A 19,344-nucleotide genomic window follows, 5' to 3' on the forward strand; every position below is an offset into this window, starting at 1 on the left:
TTAAGATCTGTGCGCCAAATACTTCAGAAAAATATCATATTACATGGAAAATACAATAAAGTAAGACAGATCCATCTGTGCCATGCCCAAAGAGTTCGAGAGATGCACTGGGGTAAATTATCAACAAGATGAAGCCTAAAAGAGGTTTTCAAAAATTAGTTTAACGATAAGTAACATGCAATGCATTAAGATCTGTGTTTATCATTTGAAAGTTTACAGGAATGCTGAAAAAATGCAAGCCACTATTCCTAGTGCTATCCTATATTTAAAGGGCAAATCTTTGGAAATAGTATTATTTGAAGTTTAAAAACATCCTCCATCTTTTTTTCCCCACACTTAATCTTACGATACGCTAGTATGTACTTTCTTCACGAGGAAAAAGTATAAAATTAATCTTACAGTATAAACACTATAAACAACTTCCTTGAGACATCTTCTGGACACAGAATTTCTGAAAAGATTTAAGTATAACAATTCTAGGATAATTATGTAAAAATCTGTACATGCATTCCAATGTCCTATACCCGAGAAGAAATCCAAGTAAGCTCTACAAAAATTGCCCATCAGTCTTGTCCGGTTAAGATTATGTCCAGCTTTGCTGCTCTTGCTGTATTTCAACATCATCAACAAAAGTTTTACTTGCTTTTGTGTAGGAAGTTCCCAAACTTTTGCATAAATCCTCTCAGCTTATTTTCATTAGGCTGCAATGGACGGTAAGCCGTTGAGTTGTAGGTGACCATGTGATTACTCCTGCCGTAATTATTCCCTAAGGTCTTGCTTTTGATATCTGAGAGATGTGAACTGCTGTTGGGTGCGTTTCCTGCAGGTTGGCTAGCATTTTCCATCTTACAGAATGGCTCAAAGCGGCTATAAACACGCCTTTCACTCAAACGAGATCTTAGCTCCTCTTGGTGTTTTGAGCTTGCCAGCTGTGGCGTCATTGAACTTGCTCTTTGAAGAGCAGCAACAGGGGCACTTTCAGGAGCAGTATTTGTGGTGACTTCCTTTACATCTTGATACTGAATCTGCTCCGTGTTAAATCTTGGGGTAGAGGCATCTCCTGCAGTTTCTATGAACTTACTTTCAAGGGGGCACAAGAGAGGACACTTTTTATTAGTTTCATCAGATGGAGGTTTTTGAGGTTTAGGTGACTTTGGAGACTTTGGAGACTTTTTTGGGCTCCCGGCAACATCTTCTTTACTTCTGTTCAAGCTACCTTGAGAATTTGATGATGAGTTTCTCTTTCTCCTTGGGGAAGAATCTGTCTTATTCTCAGAAATCTTTGGTTTTTGATTCTCTTCTTCAGAAACCAATGTGTCAGAACTACTACACATTCTGTAAAAGGCTGGACCTTTGTTTTTTGACAAATTTTCCTTCTTGTCTGGTGTGAGATTAAGAAGTGACCGCAATTTTTGGGATCCTTTCTTCAGAAAACTTGGGGAATTCTTACTTTCCTTCTTTGATGTGCAATCCTTACTAGACTCCTCTTTGCTAGCTTCAGTGAGAGCAGCCATAGAGATTGCCTTGCTAGCAATTGGGGTCTTTAGCTCTCCTTTGAGGTTCTTTTCCTCCTGTGGCAAGTGGTTGGTCACACTGTGCAAACTTTTAGAGCTCTTCAGCACGTCTTCTGGAAGTTTTGGACTAACTGGCTGCTTAAGTCTATGCCTAGTCAATGTGCTGTAAACGTAACTGGATGCATGTTTGTTAGCACCAGGGTCTAATATGGACTTTGAATTAAACATGGGGAAACTTCTCCGTTTTAGCATATTGTCATTTTGAAGGTTCTTCAAGTTTTCTGCGTGTTTGTCTCCACACAGTGTTGTGTACAAGTAGACAGATGAGTCGCCTGCTGCGTTTGAATTTACGCTATGTTTAGTATCATCTGCAATATGAATTTTGTGGGTTTTTGGTGCATCCGATTTAAGTGGGACATTTGTGCTAAGCTCTTCTAAAATATTATCTGTTCCATTTTCCACACTCGGAGCATGATTAGATGTCCCTTTAGGTGTTGCACTTCCCTCTGACCCAATTATAGTTGAATTTGAAGAACTTGCACAGCTGCTTACTTCCTGCTGTTCAGGTAAAGTTGGCTGAAACACCAATGATGATCGTAAGCGAGAATGAGAATACAGCGCATGAGCTTTAATATTTTCAGCTGAGTCATAGCCATCATATCTGTCACCCAAGGCCGACCCATTAGATTCTACTGGATAATCTGATTGATCATTCAAATATGACTTAATTCGCCAGTTACGTAGGAATGATTTTGTTGTGTGTTCAAGGGTCGGCATCCTTTGCTGCAGATTGCGGATATGGTTATCTGTCCCATTAAAAGACCTCCGTACAATTGAATTTCTTTCTGCAAAATTTACCTTTGGCCGTGAAAACTGATCGGCAAAACTTTGCTGGGGTGTGTTGTAGTTATTTGTATATCCTCCCCGTAATGAAGAAACAATACTAAGGCTATCAGATGGCATTTTCCAAGTATTTGATGGATTGTTGGCTCTATTAATCGCTCTGTTGAGCAGTAGGTAAGGTGTCCTTTCTGGTTTCTCCCCAGCATAACTATGTCTCTTCCAGTGGTCATTTTTTTCACTAGGTTGATACTGTTGGATTGGATTTTGCATATTAAAACCTGGATGAAATGGTTGTTTATTATAGGCTTGATTTCTCAAGCCATATTTATCTATTTCATTTACTGCATATCTTCCACGAGCTTTCCAACAAAGAGGATCTATCTTGTGAACCTTATCTTGCCTACCAAAAAGGTTTCTTTGGCTAGAAACTGAGGCCAAGGAAGACACCGAGTGTTGGTAAGTATCATTATCCCAGAGCGTCCTATGACTGTTTACCCGCACTAATTCTGGGGCAAATGAACTTGGAACACAAGAACGGGCATACAGTGTCCTGAACTCTTCATCAAAGGATTCAACCAGCTGTCCTGTGATAACTTGAACCATACTGAGGTTGGTTTTTTCAAATGACCACATAAAGCTGAAAGAAGAACAAATGACTATTAGAAACAGTTCTTTTAAACTCAAGTTTTACACTGGTCCTTCTTGATAAGAGAGCTTTCACACAAACCTGAGTTTCGTACAAATACTTTCTAAATAAATAAATAAATAAATACTAGGCATGATTCATATAATTTGGATTTGGAAGGTCTAATCTAATACCAATCGAATGCAGCTGGAGACCTTCCACTGTTTTTTGTGGGAGCAGGAATGAGTCTATGACTACTTCATTGCCCTTATAAAAATTGGATATTGCAAAAGAGTATTCACAAATGTAGAACAACGGAGTACAAACACCTAATGGCGCAAAATTACCTCTACAAAGACTAAGCCAGGACTGACTAGACCCACTGTGTTTACTCCTGAGTCAGAGAATGTTAATATGTGGTTATATTGTGAAAAAAATACATTTGAAATAATATGCAGAAGTGCTTCAACAGTTTTGAACGTACCTCACTCTAAACACATTTTAAAAAGATGCACCTCAGAATTGTTAAAAACTTTACATTTTCTACTGTGCACACCAGATTGAATATGAATATTTCTTTTAATTGCAATGATGATATTCTGATGGAGGAAATTTTCCTCTTTTCTATTGTACTTAGAAAGGCCGAACACATGCTCAAAGCTAAGTAGCTATAGCTACTTTGCATCTACAAAATGAGCTAAAATACCTTAACATGTACATTAAGGATGTTTCAACAAGCCTAATATCATGTTGTCAAAAGCATGCAATTTGCATATTACAACAAAGAAAAAAATCTGTTTTGCAATCTCATTTTCATGAAAAAAAAGTGAAAAAATTAAATTAAATCAATGAACTTATTTTATTTGCATTTGTCTTCTGGATGTCAGAAAATAGGTTCGTTGTATTCACGTAAAAATAGCTTGCTTATTTCATTTCATTTATTTTGTTAGTTTTGTATTTTTCAGGAAATAATAGTGTGCTGAGACTAAATCAAATCATGATACGTAAGTTTTTTCTGTTAATTTTCACAATTAATATATTTTGTAATATTTGAAGAAAACCTAAACTTTAAATTGAGTTCAGAGATAAAGAATTCAGAAAGACTCGTCTTTTCTGTTAAAAATTGTTAGGTTCTTTCACAAAGCAAGCTTAATTTCTAAAGAAATTGATGACTCTAGGCCCCGTAGTGCTAGGTCTTAAAGCAGTGTTATTTTTCAAAATGAAATGAGAAAAACTATCTCATTCTCACAGACTGTAACACTGTGCGTAGATGTCAAAGCAGGCACAGTCTCCCTGGACTCCCTTACCCTGATTCATTTATGAACTTGTCACTTACCTCACTAGCATTTATATACATCAGTCTGAATTTGGGGCTGGCCGAGTCTCAGAGGAAATAAAAAGCCAGATTTTTGAAAGCTTACAGTGGTGGAAATCTATGAAAGTCAGTGGCTGTGGATCTGGCACCCAAGCACTACGCTGGCAGAAACTAATTCAGTAGGCCAAAGGAGAGAAGTGTAGCATGAAAAGAAGGAAAATATTTAATAACGTGTGAGAGAAAACTGTCCCTGGTTTAACTTTAGTTTTTTTCCAGCTCTGTAAAGCTGTATGTTCTCCCAGCCTATGCTTCGCACACATAGACTGGAAATAAAATGGAAAGTAGAACAACAAAACTTAACCAAATATAAAGAGAGACTATATTAACTTGGGCAATTCTGAATTTGACCATGATACACTACAGAGTGCCATAGAATACGTCTATAATGTCAGCTTTAGAAGATTAGTATGAGGAGGGATTATCCAAGAGAGCTTATGAAATAATTTTGGCAGCCTTTTCTGGAGTGAATGTTAAACAAGCATAATTCAGATAATATAAGACAAATGAAGATTTTTTTCTCTTTTTAGCAAGTCTTCAACTGTAGCAGAAGCTATATACCGTATTTCTTATTTGTGAAAAACTAAGAGAGGATCTCAAAATTTGGCTCTGTGTCAGGCTAGTTAGCAGTAAGTACCTATGATAACTTGTTAAATTACAGAAAAGATAACCAAATTTGCCTATAGAGTTCCCTGGAAGAATTTTCAGAAAGAGAAAAAAAACAAATTTGCATTAGGAGAGGTACTGAGACGACAGGTTTTCTACAAACACCTCAGTGACTGATCTTACCTGTAAGAACCATACATGACTTTTTTACAGTCAACAAGAATAAATTTTTGTTCCATTTTCCCATGGAATTTTGCTCCTGTTTTAGAATAGTAATCTTGTCCTTTTACTGTCCGCACTCTCATGTTCTGAAAAAGACAAATGAAATACTTTAGTTGCTATATTATATTCCATATTTAGCATCTGGGAGTTTAAAAGTCAGAGGTACAATAGGAGAAGAGTTATATTATCGCATATTAATAAAACCTGCAGGCAAGTAAACTCTGATCAAGTTTGTCCCCTAGGGACCCAAAATGGCAAGTTATTGCTTTGTCTTCAAGACTGAGGAGATTCCCTAGGCCACGAAAAAATGAAATTCAGTTTTTCGATAGCCACTACTCCCAGAAAGGAGGTTCTGAGAAAGAGGTTTTGTACTATAAAAAACCACTTTTTTAATAACCTGATGTACAATATTTAGAAGATTTCCAAGAATCTCAGCGAATCAGAGACAACACCTAAAGAGTCAGGATCACTTTTCTTTTAATTGAACAAGGCTGCTATATTTACAAACACAGATACTCCACTCTGAGATGATCCATTGGATGATACTACCTGGCACCGGAATCCCTTGCGCTTTTACCACTGATAATACTTCTCAATCAGCTTTCCACCACAGGATCAATCACATTTCTAAATTTAGAGATGCTATTATAACATGCATAGGTAGCATGAACTCTACGCAGCAGTTAAGTTTGAATTCTATTAAGAAGCTTAATGTTTTACTCATGCGAACTCAGTAAATTACACTTGGGAAATTTTCCATGTTGGATCTCAAAAATGTGATCAAGTGTCTTTTCTTTTTCCTCTCTACTGTCACTTGGTTTTTTAAGCTATTAGAAATAAAATAATTCAAAAGAAGTGTTTCATCACCTTCTGGACTGTACTAATAATAATTTTCAAAATGTTCTTAACATGGATGTAGGAAACAAAAAGTATTAATCAGAAATTGTTTCAGAAAGGTGCTTATCTATAGCAAACAACAATCTATATTCACTGCAAACCTACAGCATCTACACCATATGGCTGTGAGATACAAAATGTTTCACAAGATATAAAAATACCTTGGAATATAGCTGTGAATGTTCACAATATTTACTGTAGTTTCTAGCCTTGCAATATTTATTCTACCAATGATAATTTGTGGTAATTTACAAGTATTCCAGTGAGAGTGAAATACATAGTTTAGCACTGGCAGTAAGAAAACAAAATCTGTAGGACTATTACATAGACTGCATATACAGAAATAGTGGAATATAAGACTTGGCAATACAGAGGAATGTCTTGCTTCATGGGACTGCTACAAGGACAGGCTGACAATCAGAGCAGATGTGCTCTGCAAAGGCCAGGTACAGACAGATTAGGGCTGTTCATGAAGGAAAATGAGTAAGATGGTGCACAGGGTAAAACCAGCAAAATTAAGGGGATGAAATGGAATGGAATGGATTGGAATAGAATAGAATAGAATAGAATAGAATAGAATAGAATAGAATAGAATAGAATAGAATATTTCAGTTGGAAGGGACTTAAAATGATCAACTGCCTGATCAATTCATGACTGACTAAAAGTTAAAGCATGTCACTAAGGGCATTGTTAAATGCTTCTTAAAGCACCTCCTTCTCCATGTTCCTCCTCAGGAAGCTTTAGAGATGTTTAAACTTACAAAAGTATTTAAGTCTCCAGTTTGTAAAATACGACTGAGTTTGCAATGCAGTTACATAAACCTTTTTTGTCTATGGGAGCACTTACACATTCACCTAAAACATATGAAGTTCTAATAGACAGAGCTTGTAGGAGTTTTAATGGTAGTCTCTACTATAATCCAATGAACTTTGTGTTTCCAAACAGAAAATTCAAAAACTTAGGAGAACACCTCCATGAAATGAAAACACATTTCCAAATAACACATGCTTTCTAAATCTGTATATGTTTCACTGTTGGTATCTAAAAACTTTTATCAAAAGAAAAATCAAATCAAAGAAGCAAGAGTTACACTTAAAAGCTGCTCAGTTGACAAATTAGGGTTTGACTCAAGCTATCCAAGTTCTCTAAATTTTATTTATTAATTAGATGAGTTGTTAATTAGCATTTTTGTGAAGTTAAGTTTGAACAAAAATGCAACACAATTAAAATGTACGAAACCAGCATTTAAAAATTGGTACTGTTTGTGACCTAAATGTCTTGCAAATGTGCTAGAAACATAAAACATAAAGTTTATCTCTTAATTAGATAAGTAAAAGAAGTACTACCTAAAAGTGCTGAAAAATTTTAAAAGGTAAAACTTTTAAAAGTGAAAATACAGGTGGATGCTTAAGTCTCTTTTCAGAAACATCTTAAAAAAACCAACCTAATAACAATAACAACCCAATTTGCATTACCGAATGGGAGGTTAATATAATTTTGCAATCTCTACCTGCTAATCACCTTTGACAATCTAGCATTGTGTCTTTCACGCTTTCTGCACTTTGACTAGAAGTTTCCCATAGATGAAAGTCAATTTTCCCGCTTTTCCAGTGCGGTTTTTGTTGAACTTGGAACAAGTCAATCCCACTGAAGAAAATTATTCTTTCTCCAGCAGCTACTCAAGCTTTAAGTAAAAGTAATTAAATAAAAAGCTTTTATTTGAAAGTTAAATAATGCGGAAAAAGTAATTCCAGAAAAAGAAAAAAATAAAATACTGGAATTTACCCATTCTAAAGATTATCCCAGTAGTAAACCCTTATTTAGTATAAAATAAAATTTTGTGAATTAGTCATGAAATTTGCATTTACTTCAATGATTGTTCTACCCAATTCTATATACCATGTAATTACATTTGTATGTCAGATTTATATTTAACTATATTAAATTATATTTATGTCATTATAATTTGAAAAAGATAACTTAAGAGGCAGCTTATACATTTTCAAACAACCATAACAAGTAATGCTGGCCTAAAGACATGTCAGTCGAACATACCAAATGTTACTGAGATAAGACCTGATGGGTATTGGGCAGAATATCACTTGGGAATCTGGAATGCTGGAGGCACAAGCAAAGCTAATGGCTTGCAAATTATCATAGCATATACAAAAAGCTTTGCCTTAGGTACTCGTAAGTCAAAATGTAACTTCAAGTAGGCAGAGCTACAATTTACATTAAGTTGCTGCTTTTAAAAAAAAATTGTAGTAGCTTCTTCCTCTGTTCACCTTTTTCTTTTCTTTCTCTTCAGTATTATTCCTCCTGCAGCTTTTCTATCCCGCTTCCTTAATCCTGCCAACTCTTCCCTCGTCTGGGTAGGTCATCCACTAACAGACAGCAACATGCATTAGAAAGGCATGTGCTGGAGGTCACGCTCACCTTTCTCACATAACACTTCCTCTTCCTCCACAGTGCATCTGGCCTTCTTCACCTACTTCAAACCCTCTAACTAGGTGCCAGGGACGCATACTTTGAATAATTGCCCAAAATACAGACAGTGTTTGAGGATATGTAATAACAATGTGTCCTACTTAGGATTAGAAGCAGTATTGTAAGCCTTGTTTGGTAGGAAATGCTGAGAGTCACCTTCCTACTTACTGGGTTTCGCCCTCAAGCTGCAGGACCCCCACGCTAACAGTCGCGTGCCACTGTCAGTGCAGAAGTGTCACACACCAGTGTGGGTAAAGCAACAATTCATTTATGAGTCCTGAGAGGAAAATCCCAGGCAAACTGGAAACCAACGAACCCACACACCATGAAGGAACCCAGCTAGCACAACGGGACACACAAAAGTATGTTAAGATGGGCCATAGCGAGTCCAACAGAAAGGCTGTCTGGTCCTGCAACCTGGTTTTATCAGTGACTGCTAGTGGATGCATATGGAAGAATAATTTAATCAAGGACTTGACGTCTTAGGGGGTTTCTGAAGATAGACACAGGATCTTCTCCCTCCTTCAAGACCAGGCTGTAGGACACTCAGCGACATTTAAAACATGCAGTGGCTGCAGTTCAAGGACGGCTGTCAGGGCTATCCAGACAAATGACACTCGATGAACAGGAAACAAGCTCTGATTTCCCTTTTCATGTATGACTGCACGACTGTCTTCCTAGAGAGAGACACATCAGCATGATTTAAAATGCTGACGTCTAATTCAACATTACAAATTTATTTTCATCAGTAAAAACATGCCAATGTGATAAGTACAGTGAGTATACTGGTCTCAAACATTGCACTTCAGCAATTTTTATTTGTAAAGACTGTCTTTATCAGTGTTCAATTGCTCATCCTGTACTCACTGTCAAGAATATGCACAAAGAAGAAAATGGATGCCTACCTAATACTTAGCCTAGCAGCTTTAAAGAAAAAAAAATTCACGTTTCTCATATTGTTCATCATTACTAATGTTGTTTGTTATCCTGGGCCTCTCTTCTTACTAAGAGATAATAGTTGCTGTACAAATGAGAAGTAGTTTGCAAGTTCGCTTCTCTTCTGACTTTGAATCTGATCCAATGACCACCGATGTCAAAATTTCACTGACTTTACCGGAGTCTGGAGTCCCTTAGCACAGAAGTTTGCTCACAGGTATGACACCATGCTGTACATGCCTATTTAATAATCAAATTTGACTTATACTTGGAAGTATTGGAAAACTTTTGATGATTTTGATAAGACTGGTGAGAAATAATGAACTGCAATCAGGTCTCAAGAGTAGCTCCTACTATGCATCTAAGTATGCATATTTGTGAGTAAGCTTCACAAAAGGAAAGTAAAATCAATTCATTAGTGGTTCTATTTTCTCATTCCTGCAATTCATTAAAAATACTGAGAGGAGTATCAGCGGATAAACAGTCAAAGTGCTTTCAATATCCTCCTGTAGCAAGATGATTCTTCATTATTGCCAGAGAAGTAAAGATAGGTTTCTGCAGAGCATAGAGCCTCTGCCACATGCCCCATCAAATAAAATGTGAAGATCTGATGTCAGCTGAGGAGCTTGATTGACTTCCTGGGCATTAAACAACATTGTCTACGCTGGTTCGGTATTTCTAATCCAAAATTAAGTTACTACATTAAGCATTTTGGTGGTACTGGGAATTGTTGTCTCTGCATTCTGCAGTGCAAATCTATTTCATAGTTTGCTGCAGCATGTCAGTAGAAGAAAAAAAACATCTCTCAAAAAGTTTAGCTATTAGTTTTTGAAAAATCACCTGAAAAAAGTCTGAATCTGTAATGTCTCTTTATCTTTCTATGCAAAGGAATTGCTGACTGAACAAAAAAAAAACCCAACACATTAATTACTGAAGAAAAATGCAGGGCACTCAGGAAACAGATAAACGACATTAAGGAAAGAGAAATGGGAAAGTATTGGAAAGGAATTGTTTATTTGAGTTGAGTTCCACTGGTGATGTTAAGGTGAACAGCAAGTAAAAACCAACCACAAGAAGAAATGCTGTAGAAAAAGATGAAAAAGCTGCTAGTAAACCCCTGATACCATATTCTCTATACAGAATTCACAAAACAATCACAGAACATAGTCTATTAATTTTTTCAGCTGTATCTTTCAATAAAGAGGGAAACATGCCCTGATATACAGTCAGACTACAAATCTGGAAAACTGTCTGCACATACATTTAATGTAGATTTATGAATAAAATCCTTTTCTTTCCCTACACAAGTCTACTGAGTTGTAAATCTGAATTAAATAATACAGTTTCACTCATCACTGCATCTCATTTTTTACTGATTCAAAGGAAGAGAAAAAGAGGCAGAGAAGGTGTTGAGTCAGAAAAGCTTTACAGAAACTCCTCATCATGAAGAATGTCTCATACTCCTGCAAGACTGAACCACATCATGCCAGAGAATAAGAAGACCAATGCTGCTGGTGCTAGATCTTGAGGAAAAGAAATAGATCCATACATCTCTGTCCTCTTCTTGCTTTCACTTAACAGAAGGAGAAGACCACAAGCCATGAGCACACAAAGTTGAAGAATTTTTTTTATTTTTTTTTTTTTGTGAATCTTGAGGCAATGGGAAGAAGGGAAAGGGAGAAAACTTCTTCAAAGTACTGACTGTTCTTTCTTAGTCTCTTGCAGTTTCTCTTCTTCCTCAAGAAAGAGAGGAAGAATTACTGTGGGAGTAGTAAGCTTCTATTCTCAGAGCAACAGTCACTGGGAGTAGCACTTGGATGAGAAGACCATTAATTTGAAGAGCTTTATTACAAGCCAAACTGGAAACCCAGCACACAACAGGATTACTGCTTAGCTCTTTGGCATATATTTTTCATTTTCTGATAAACCTTGAAGTATTCTAAGTAAACCTTGCAGAGTAAAGATGTATTTTATTCCTCCCATCATCATGAAACAGAAACATAAAACATAATATCATTGAAGAGGTCAAGTCTAAACCTCTCTAATCCACATTAATCCATACAAAATCCACTCAAATGTATGTACATCAATTCTTTCAACCACAGTATAAATGCCTGTAGGTCTATAAAACCATACTAAAAAGACATCCTCGAATCTACCCAAAAGAAGCCAAGCTTTTGAAACAGCTGTAGATACATATTGCACAGAAGTAATGGGAAATACATACTATGGTATTTTCTGAGATATCACTTGAAATGCATGCTCCTAATTTCTTTTATTTTGGGAGGATAAAACTCATGCCATAAAAAGACATACACCATTTATGGCAACCTCTATGGCATAGTTAACCCAAGTAATCAGCAAATGGTGGTATCTCAAGTTCCAGAGTATGGAAATATTGCCAAATCCTGACTTCATGAAGGCAACCATGACCAGCGTTTACAGAACCACGTTTTTGAGGTTTTCTTTCCAAAAGTTCCCATAGCTCTGTATACTAGGCCACCAGAGGGCAATCCCACACACTCATACACAAGAAACTCGCATGGAAAGTGGTATGGGAATACTTTTAAGGTCCTAAGTCAACACTTCAGAGCAAAAATCGGCATAAAATAGAGCTTTGCTCCAAAATTCTACCAAAAAGCCCTCTTTATTCTCCCAAATACACCACATTTCTATCTGATTTTTGGACTGGGTTATTAAAACAAATGCTGCTAAGAAGAGCTTTCATAATATTTCTGCTTTGCATGAACACAGCCCAACTAGTTACAGAAACAAGGAATTGCAAATGGAACTATACAGAAGTTCAGCCAAGGAAGTGCTCAGAGTTTTGCAAAGAAACTCAGGCAACGTCCTTGGAACTTCTTCAGTGCAGTAAATCTAGAAGTATTTATGACGCATTTACTTCAGGTCAGTGCAGCTCACGGCTTGTATTCTAATCCCTGTTAAATACTAGGGAGGTACAGGACATCTTGTGAAAAATGTAAACATTGGTCTTTGTGTTATCTTTCTTAGAGGATAAATTACATATTTCATGTATAAAAGTAATACTCTGTAAGATATGACGCAGACAGACTTGGTAAGATGGATTTTCAGGGAAACATTAATAAAACAGAATCTTGTCCCTTTTAAAGTATTTTAATACATAATAACTTTAAAGAAAAAGATGATAAAATGAAGTATGCAATTTATTAATTTACGTAAGCTTTATAACTATTTGCAGGCTACTTTCAGAGAAAGCAAAAAGAAGCCTAGTTTTTCAAACATGCAGTATTCCTAAATACATAATAATGGAGAAATAATTTATAAATAATACATGAAAAATTATGTCATTCTATCAAATATTCGTGTTTTGACATATGAAAAAGATAAAGATCTTTCTAAAGAGAAAAACATTTGTAGAGAAGGTTTTGCTGAAATCCTACCTATTTATACCCCATTGTTAATTTGAAAAAGCAATATTTGATAATCACTTTTTGAATAATAGTCCCTTTTCAGTGTGTTGAGGAATGAGTAGTGAATGTTCATGCATAGGAACACAGGAAGCCTTACCCTGAGCCTCTGAACTTGACAGCCTTGCTTCTCCGTCATTTTCAGAAAGTGACTGAAGTTCGACTCATCAAGCAGGAGATACACTGCAATCCCCCTAGCAGACGCCTCCACAATTTCTCTAAAAATATCCACATCTGTAAACATATCCATAACAATGGCAATGACCTGAACAAAACAGAAAAGAAATAAATTATTGTATCGTATAAACACATATATAAAACTCTTCACTGAAGCTTGCACTGGGCATCTAGCACACTAGTATTTTTAACACATCAAAAATTTCTAATATTTTCCATGTGGTACTACTTAACCTGGAAGGCTTTTTAAGACCGCTGGATCATCTTTTTGAGAAGTCAGGTGATTGCTTGTGTGACATTTGTCACAAGTACCAAAGCCTGGCAAAAAGTTGTGTTATGGGTGTGTGTAGTAATTGGTTATATGAGGAAAAGGAAATCCAGTGAAACAGAGAGAAGGGGAAACTGCAATATGAATACAGAGGAATAAATTAGATCATCATAATGTAACTGCTGTGTAAATAAAAAAAAGTTTCAGATAACTATTTTGTAAAAGAGGCTTGTTTATCTTTCATCATGCTCTCCAAAGCTAATGGCTCAAGAGCTTGAAGGAGTCAATAAGTAGACACTGAAGAGCTGGAGGAGTTGAGGACTTCACGATCCATGCTGATTCAGCATTCTTACTGGGATGAAACTTTCTTAGTCGGTGAGAGTTTGGTTCAAGAAGATTAGAGTGCTGAACACCAGCTACTGATGCCCTTCAACCTATGGAGATCAAGTAAGTATTTCTGATTGGGAAAAGCAATGTCCTGCTAATGGTATTTTTGAGAATATATACAATTGACATATCATTAGCAACTTGGGAAGAACTAGTATTGAAGCGTTAGAGGAAACAACAGAGGGAGAACAAGTATCTGTGTAAGTTTTAAAGACAATATTGCTATTCATTAGAGTCTTCACAAAAACTTCAATGAGATGTCTCAGGTGCAAACCCAAATCAAATGAAGCCTTTCACAGGTCTCAGAGCAGGCTTCATAGTGAGCATGCTTTACCATTTTCACTAATCTTTAAACTATCTGTACCTCAACCTTAATGGTGTAATTATGAAGTTACAATCACCCATCTTATTCCAGAACTGAAACATTTACCTCTCACGAAATTTGGTAAATGCTGTTGCATACAAACAGGTAAAAGTTATGTCTCCAGTCAGTCATCTGAATTACCTTTTTGAACCCTACCTGCTTAGAACTAAAAGACTTGCTTATGCCAAACATGTTCTTAAAACACTAGAAATATCAATGAGAGCTAACTTGCAAAAAATAAAAGTGAAATAACAATGTCATTAGGAAAGGTAAAAAGACAGCTCCAGAAGTAGTCAAGAATGAAAGGACTTGGCCTTACTGTAACATGTCACCTGGCAATAAAAAGACTCTTCACAAGTCAGAGAGGAATTGAATAGCATGAAATAATTCAATTCTTTCAAAAATCTTAGGTAATATGCCCATGCACTACCTCATTCATTTTATTGACTTCTTGAAAATGAAACCTAAATGTGATTTTTAACAGTACAAGTTATATTTCTTTATCTAAATTTGTAAGGAAAGACTGAAAACCACAGAAGTTTATCTTGACTCTAAGGACCGCATCACTTTCAGACTGTATCTTCTGCTTGGTCTTGTTTCTGAGATACACAATGTTAACTGAACATGGCAACCCTATTTATTCATCTGTCTTGTTTCACTTATGTCTGAGCAGAAATCTGCCAAGATAGATCAAGTGTGTCAGGCAAAAAGACCAAAGAAGAAAGTCATTTCTCAAATAGTTCTGTTTCATTACCTGTGTCCTCCTTCCTCTGAACTCCCTAATTTCTTCTTAACCTTTTATTTTCTTCAGATATTTTAGAAATAGGTGCTCAGTACATTCAAGGATCTATTTAAATGTAAGAGAGAAATCCTGAATGGATTCATTAGTGTACACTGACATGAATACATGAAATATTCAAGATCAACAGTACAGCCTTCAAAAATCATGCTAACATTTTCCTATGGCAGATACCTAAGATGCTAACTTGTTTGCAGCATCTGTGGTTGCAAAGGCTGATATACTGGAGTAATATAGAAAAGAAAAATCAGGAACAAGCAACAAAAACTAAAACCCAACACTGACTAGAATGGCCATATCTATCTTTATGAAGAGGGGAGGAGAGAAATAAATACAATAAAGCAAGCAGGTCAGTAAGTTGGTGGCATGAGAAGGCTGCATGTGCACTACCACGCAGATATATAATAACTTGGGAATGGACAGAGAAACCCTCTTTGTCTTCACTAGTAGAATTGTTCTTAAACCATTTAAGAATTTTATAAACCATTCTATAACCATTATTAATTTTGGAGTTAATTCTGCAAAGCATCAAAGTAGTCTTGCAAGAAAAAGTAGGTTTCACTTCCAGACTTGGAATAAGGATTACATTTTGAAACCCAAAGCTTCTGCTAGTTGAAAAGTCCTCACCGGATTAAAGGACACATAGGCAAAGACACAGTCGTGATCTGACAACCAACCGGACATCTATTTTTTCATTCCCTGGAAACCAGAGATGACTCTTGGTGTATGCCCTCACAGCCTGCCCATTCACTCTTACTCAATTAATCTAGCCAACACAAACATAATTAGGCTCAATTGCTGGAGGAAGAACAGTGCCAAATTTGAACAATGAGTATGATATACATCCATAAGTAAAAAGTCATTTGCAGTGATAAGGTCATTTCTATAAATCAGACCTGTCGTTTGATTGTAAACTACAGATTTTGATGAAGAAAGAGGATTCCATAAATATCATAGAATATTCTGGGTTTTAAATGTATTCAACTTCCTTTATTTTTTTATTTTTTTTTTAGGGAGGCAGGTACATTTCTCCATACATTTCCCTACTTTGCAATAGAAGGGAGTATTTATTTGGGCAAAGAAAAAGTCAATACAGTATTCAGAGTCCCAGGTTTTAACTAATTAAGGAGACCAAGACTAGGCAGTTACTTCAAAAGAGGTATTCTAGAATGTGTATCTACCTTTAATTAAAGCTGTAATAACAGCTGCAGGATTAGTTACTTGCTGCATCATTTCAGAAGAAATTATTTCACTACTGTGTTTTTACAATTGTTTTTACAATTGCAGAGCTAATTTCCACATTGATACTTATGAGAAGAAGCCACGTAACAGTGAAAACCAGAAGGAAGAAGAAACTGATAGAATTCAAATTGCAGAAAATAGGTCAGAAAAAAATTGCCTATTCCACAAATTCTTTCTTTTGAGCATAACAACGCTAAGTTGGATTAGACTTTGAGCAACCTGGTGTAGTGGAGGGTGTCCCTGCCCATGGCAGAGGAGTTGGAACTAGATGATCTTTCAGGTCCCTTCCAACCCTAACCATTCTATGATTCTATGATTCTATGATTCTATGATTCTATGATTCTATGATTCTATACTGTGCCAATAAAAATCCCCTAAGACAGAACACTCCAGTGTCATACAGTAGGCTTCCCTATAAAGTGTCATTTTCTTTCCAAAGTATATTTGTCTTCCAAAATGTAGAGGTCTTTTCAAAAGCAAGTACCAATATTTTTATAGGAAAGACCCAAACATGCAAGAGACACTGGATGGGTGCAGCAGTTTTCTGCTGAAAGCATCAGAATTCAGGGAGAATTTTCCAAACCTTGAGAAACTGATTATCACTGTGATCAAAAATGACCCTCAGCTGAGAATAATTAAAATTTTACACTTTCAGGGAGGAAAAAATAGTTGGCGGAGCAGATACTTTCTGTGCACGATATCAACATTATCTGATATTATGCACAGCAAGAGTGAACCACCACCACCCAATTCGGTATTAGATAGAAGAGCACGTTTCAGTGATCAACTAAAAGTGAAGACAGTGCAGAAAACAACTTTTATACTAATCTTTTTTCCCAAAAATTACATTTAAATAATCTTAGATTGTGGCTACTAATCTTTTCACCTTATCTGCCAATTCTTTTTTTAAAGTGGTGAATGCTTTTTAAGGTTAAAATTTGGTTTCAATGGCATCCTTACAGAAGAAGAAAATCTGCTGAAGTCAATAAGCACAAAATTACTCCTAACAAAGCTAATAGTTTTATCAATTTAAATGAAGGCACTAGTACAGCCATATTATATTATTCTTACTACTATCTTGACACTAAGACTACCGTTTGCAATAGAAAAGCAAAGCTTCACACATTAACATTTTAGAAACATTTAAGTACAGGCAGAAAAGTATAATTTTGTTGAACAGCACAATTTTTATGTAAGTATTTTAAAATATGCATTTTTTGGCCGTCTGATGTAGTTTATTTAATTCACACGGTATCGAACTGCTTCTTGGCCTTTTGGCTAAGATCAAGTGTATTGTAGTGTAGAATGAAGTAACATTTAAAAAAATCATTATCTCTAAACTATCAGATCATTTTAATTCTCTGAAATTTTTTAATAATCTCCAAGTTGAGGAAATGACTTGCTCCTACATAAAATACTACTGACAAGATTTATGAAAGACAGACACACATACATTTTGAAGGTTAAAATAAACAGCTATAGCTGAAATTTCCTGCAAAATTATGCAGATTCTTGCAAAACAGGAGCTTAAGCACATGTTTACGTGACACCACACTGGATATTGTGGGACTGTAAAAGGAGCCTGATGCTCAGTTCTGTTGATCTGTCATGTTACATGGCCAGTTCTTGCTCCTAAGAGTCACTAGTTAGGGCCCATTCACATACATCATATTTGCTTAGATGGTTCTCACCTTCAGAAATTAACTCTATTCAAAGGCTTATATAGAAAGAAGTTGCCAGTCCCAACGGTACAAATATATCTATCACTGAACATCTCCTGAGCACGACCAGGGGAGGGCCACCAAGAAGTTTAGGGCTGGAGCACTTGCCCTGTGAAGAGTACGCAAAAGAGCTGGGTTTGTTCAGTCCAGAGCACAGGTGGCCTCAGGGAATCTTACAGTAGTCCCAAATGCCTTACAGGGAAGGTCTCATAGATTTCTAGGTTGGAAAAGACCTTAGAGATCATCGAGTCCAACCGTCCCTAATCCCCATTAAACCATATTCTCAAGTAGATCATCCACCCTATTCTTAAACACATCCAGGGATGGGGACTCAACCACCTCCCTGGGCAGCCTATTCCAGTGGCTGACAACCCTTTCAGAGAAGAAATACTTCCTAACATCCAACCTGAATCTCCTCTGACTAAGCTTATACCCATTTCCTCTTGTTCTATCACCCATCACTAATGTAAAGAGCCCTTCCCCTACCTCCCCACCATCTTTTCTCAAGTATTTGTAGGCTGTAATCAGGTCTCCCCTCAGCCTCCTCTTCTCCAGGCTAAACAGCCCCAACTCCCTCAGCCGCTCCTCTTAAGTTTTATTTTCCAGCCCCTTGACCAGTTTAGTCGCCCTTCTTTGGACTCGCTCTCGAGGAGACAAAGCCAGGTTCTTCACAGTGGTGTCAGGACAAGAGACAACGGTCAAAGTGAAACAAGAGCAGTTCTGACTAAATATAGGGAAAAACTCTTATTCTCACAAGACAGCCCGGCAGAAGAGCAAGTTGCCCAGAGAGATTGTCCAGTCACCATCCTTGGAGGTTTTCAAGACTCAAATGGATAAAGCCCTGAGTGACCTGGTCGATCCTATCACTAGCCCTGCTTTAAGCAGGAGGTCCCTTCCAACTAAGTCTGCAATTCAATGATTCTGAGATCTCCACTCCCATTATTGTCAATATCCAAGCAACTTTTGCCATGTTTGGTAGTAATTACAAATTTTGCTGTGAGGCTTAAAGAAAACAATCAGACTATAAATAAAGAATACTGTGAAGTAAAGGAGTTTTTCTGCTTTACTTCTCCTATTTTTGATAAGAATTTTGGTAAGAAAAATCAATGGATCTTAATCTTCATAGCCTAATTTTGGGACATCAAAATCAACTCTTTTTAATGGGCGTGCACTGAAATTAAGACATAGATGTAATGAACGGCCTTTACTGCTAGTGCTCTGTAGGTCTATTTTGCAAACTGCTGACAGTTTCATTATCCCAGTATCTTCACTCCTTTCACAAGCACTCATTATAATTCTTTAAAGGATACCTTGCAGAGTGTGTCATTTAACACCTCCTTTGCTATCAACAGCAAAAAGAGGAATCCTCTAATGCAACTGCTTCCTTAGGTCAGGCTTTACTAAAGAGACACCTACCATTATATCAATAACCTA

At 36.5% G+C, this 19,344-nt stretch overlaps 1 protein-coding gene across 1 annotated transcript in view; it reads right to left on the minus strand.

Moving 5' to 3' along the window:
* Nucleotides 1–635: 635 nt before the first annotated feature.
* The window catches only part of SACK1B (scaffolding CK1 anchoring protein B), a 44,681-nt gene continuing 25,972 nt past the window's right edge, over nucleotides 636–19,344 (minus strand). The window contains exons 2-4 of the mRNA XM_009988364.2: nucleotides 13,053–13,217; nucleotides 5,144–5,268; nucleotides 636–2,994 (exon numbers count right to left, since the gene is read on the minus strand). Of these exons, the coding sequence (XP_009986666.2) occupies nucleotides 636–2,994; nucleotides 5,144–5,268; nucleotides 13,053–13,217 (2,649 nt within the window). The remainder of the gene's footprint in view (nucleotides 2,995–5,143; nucleotides 5,269–13,052; nucleotides 13,218–19,344) is intronic.

Source organism: Tauraco erythrolophus, chromosome 2, assembly GCF_009769465.1.
Source record: "Tauraco erythrolophus isolate bTauEry1 chromosome 2, bTauEry1.pri, whole genome shotgun sequence".
NCBI classification, from domain to species: Eukaryota; Metazoa; Chordata; class Aves; order Musophagiformes; family Musophagidae; genus Tauraco; species Tauraco erythrolophus.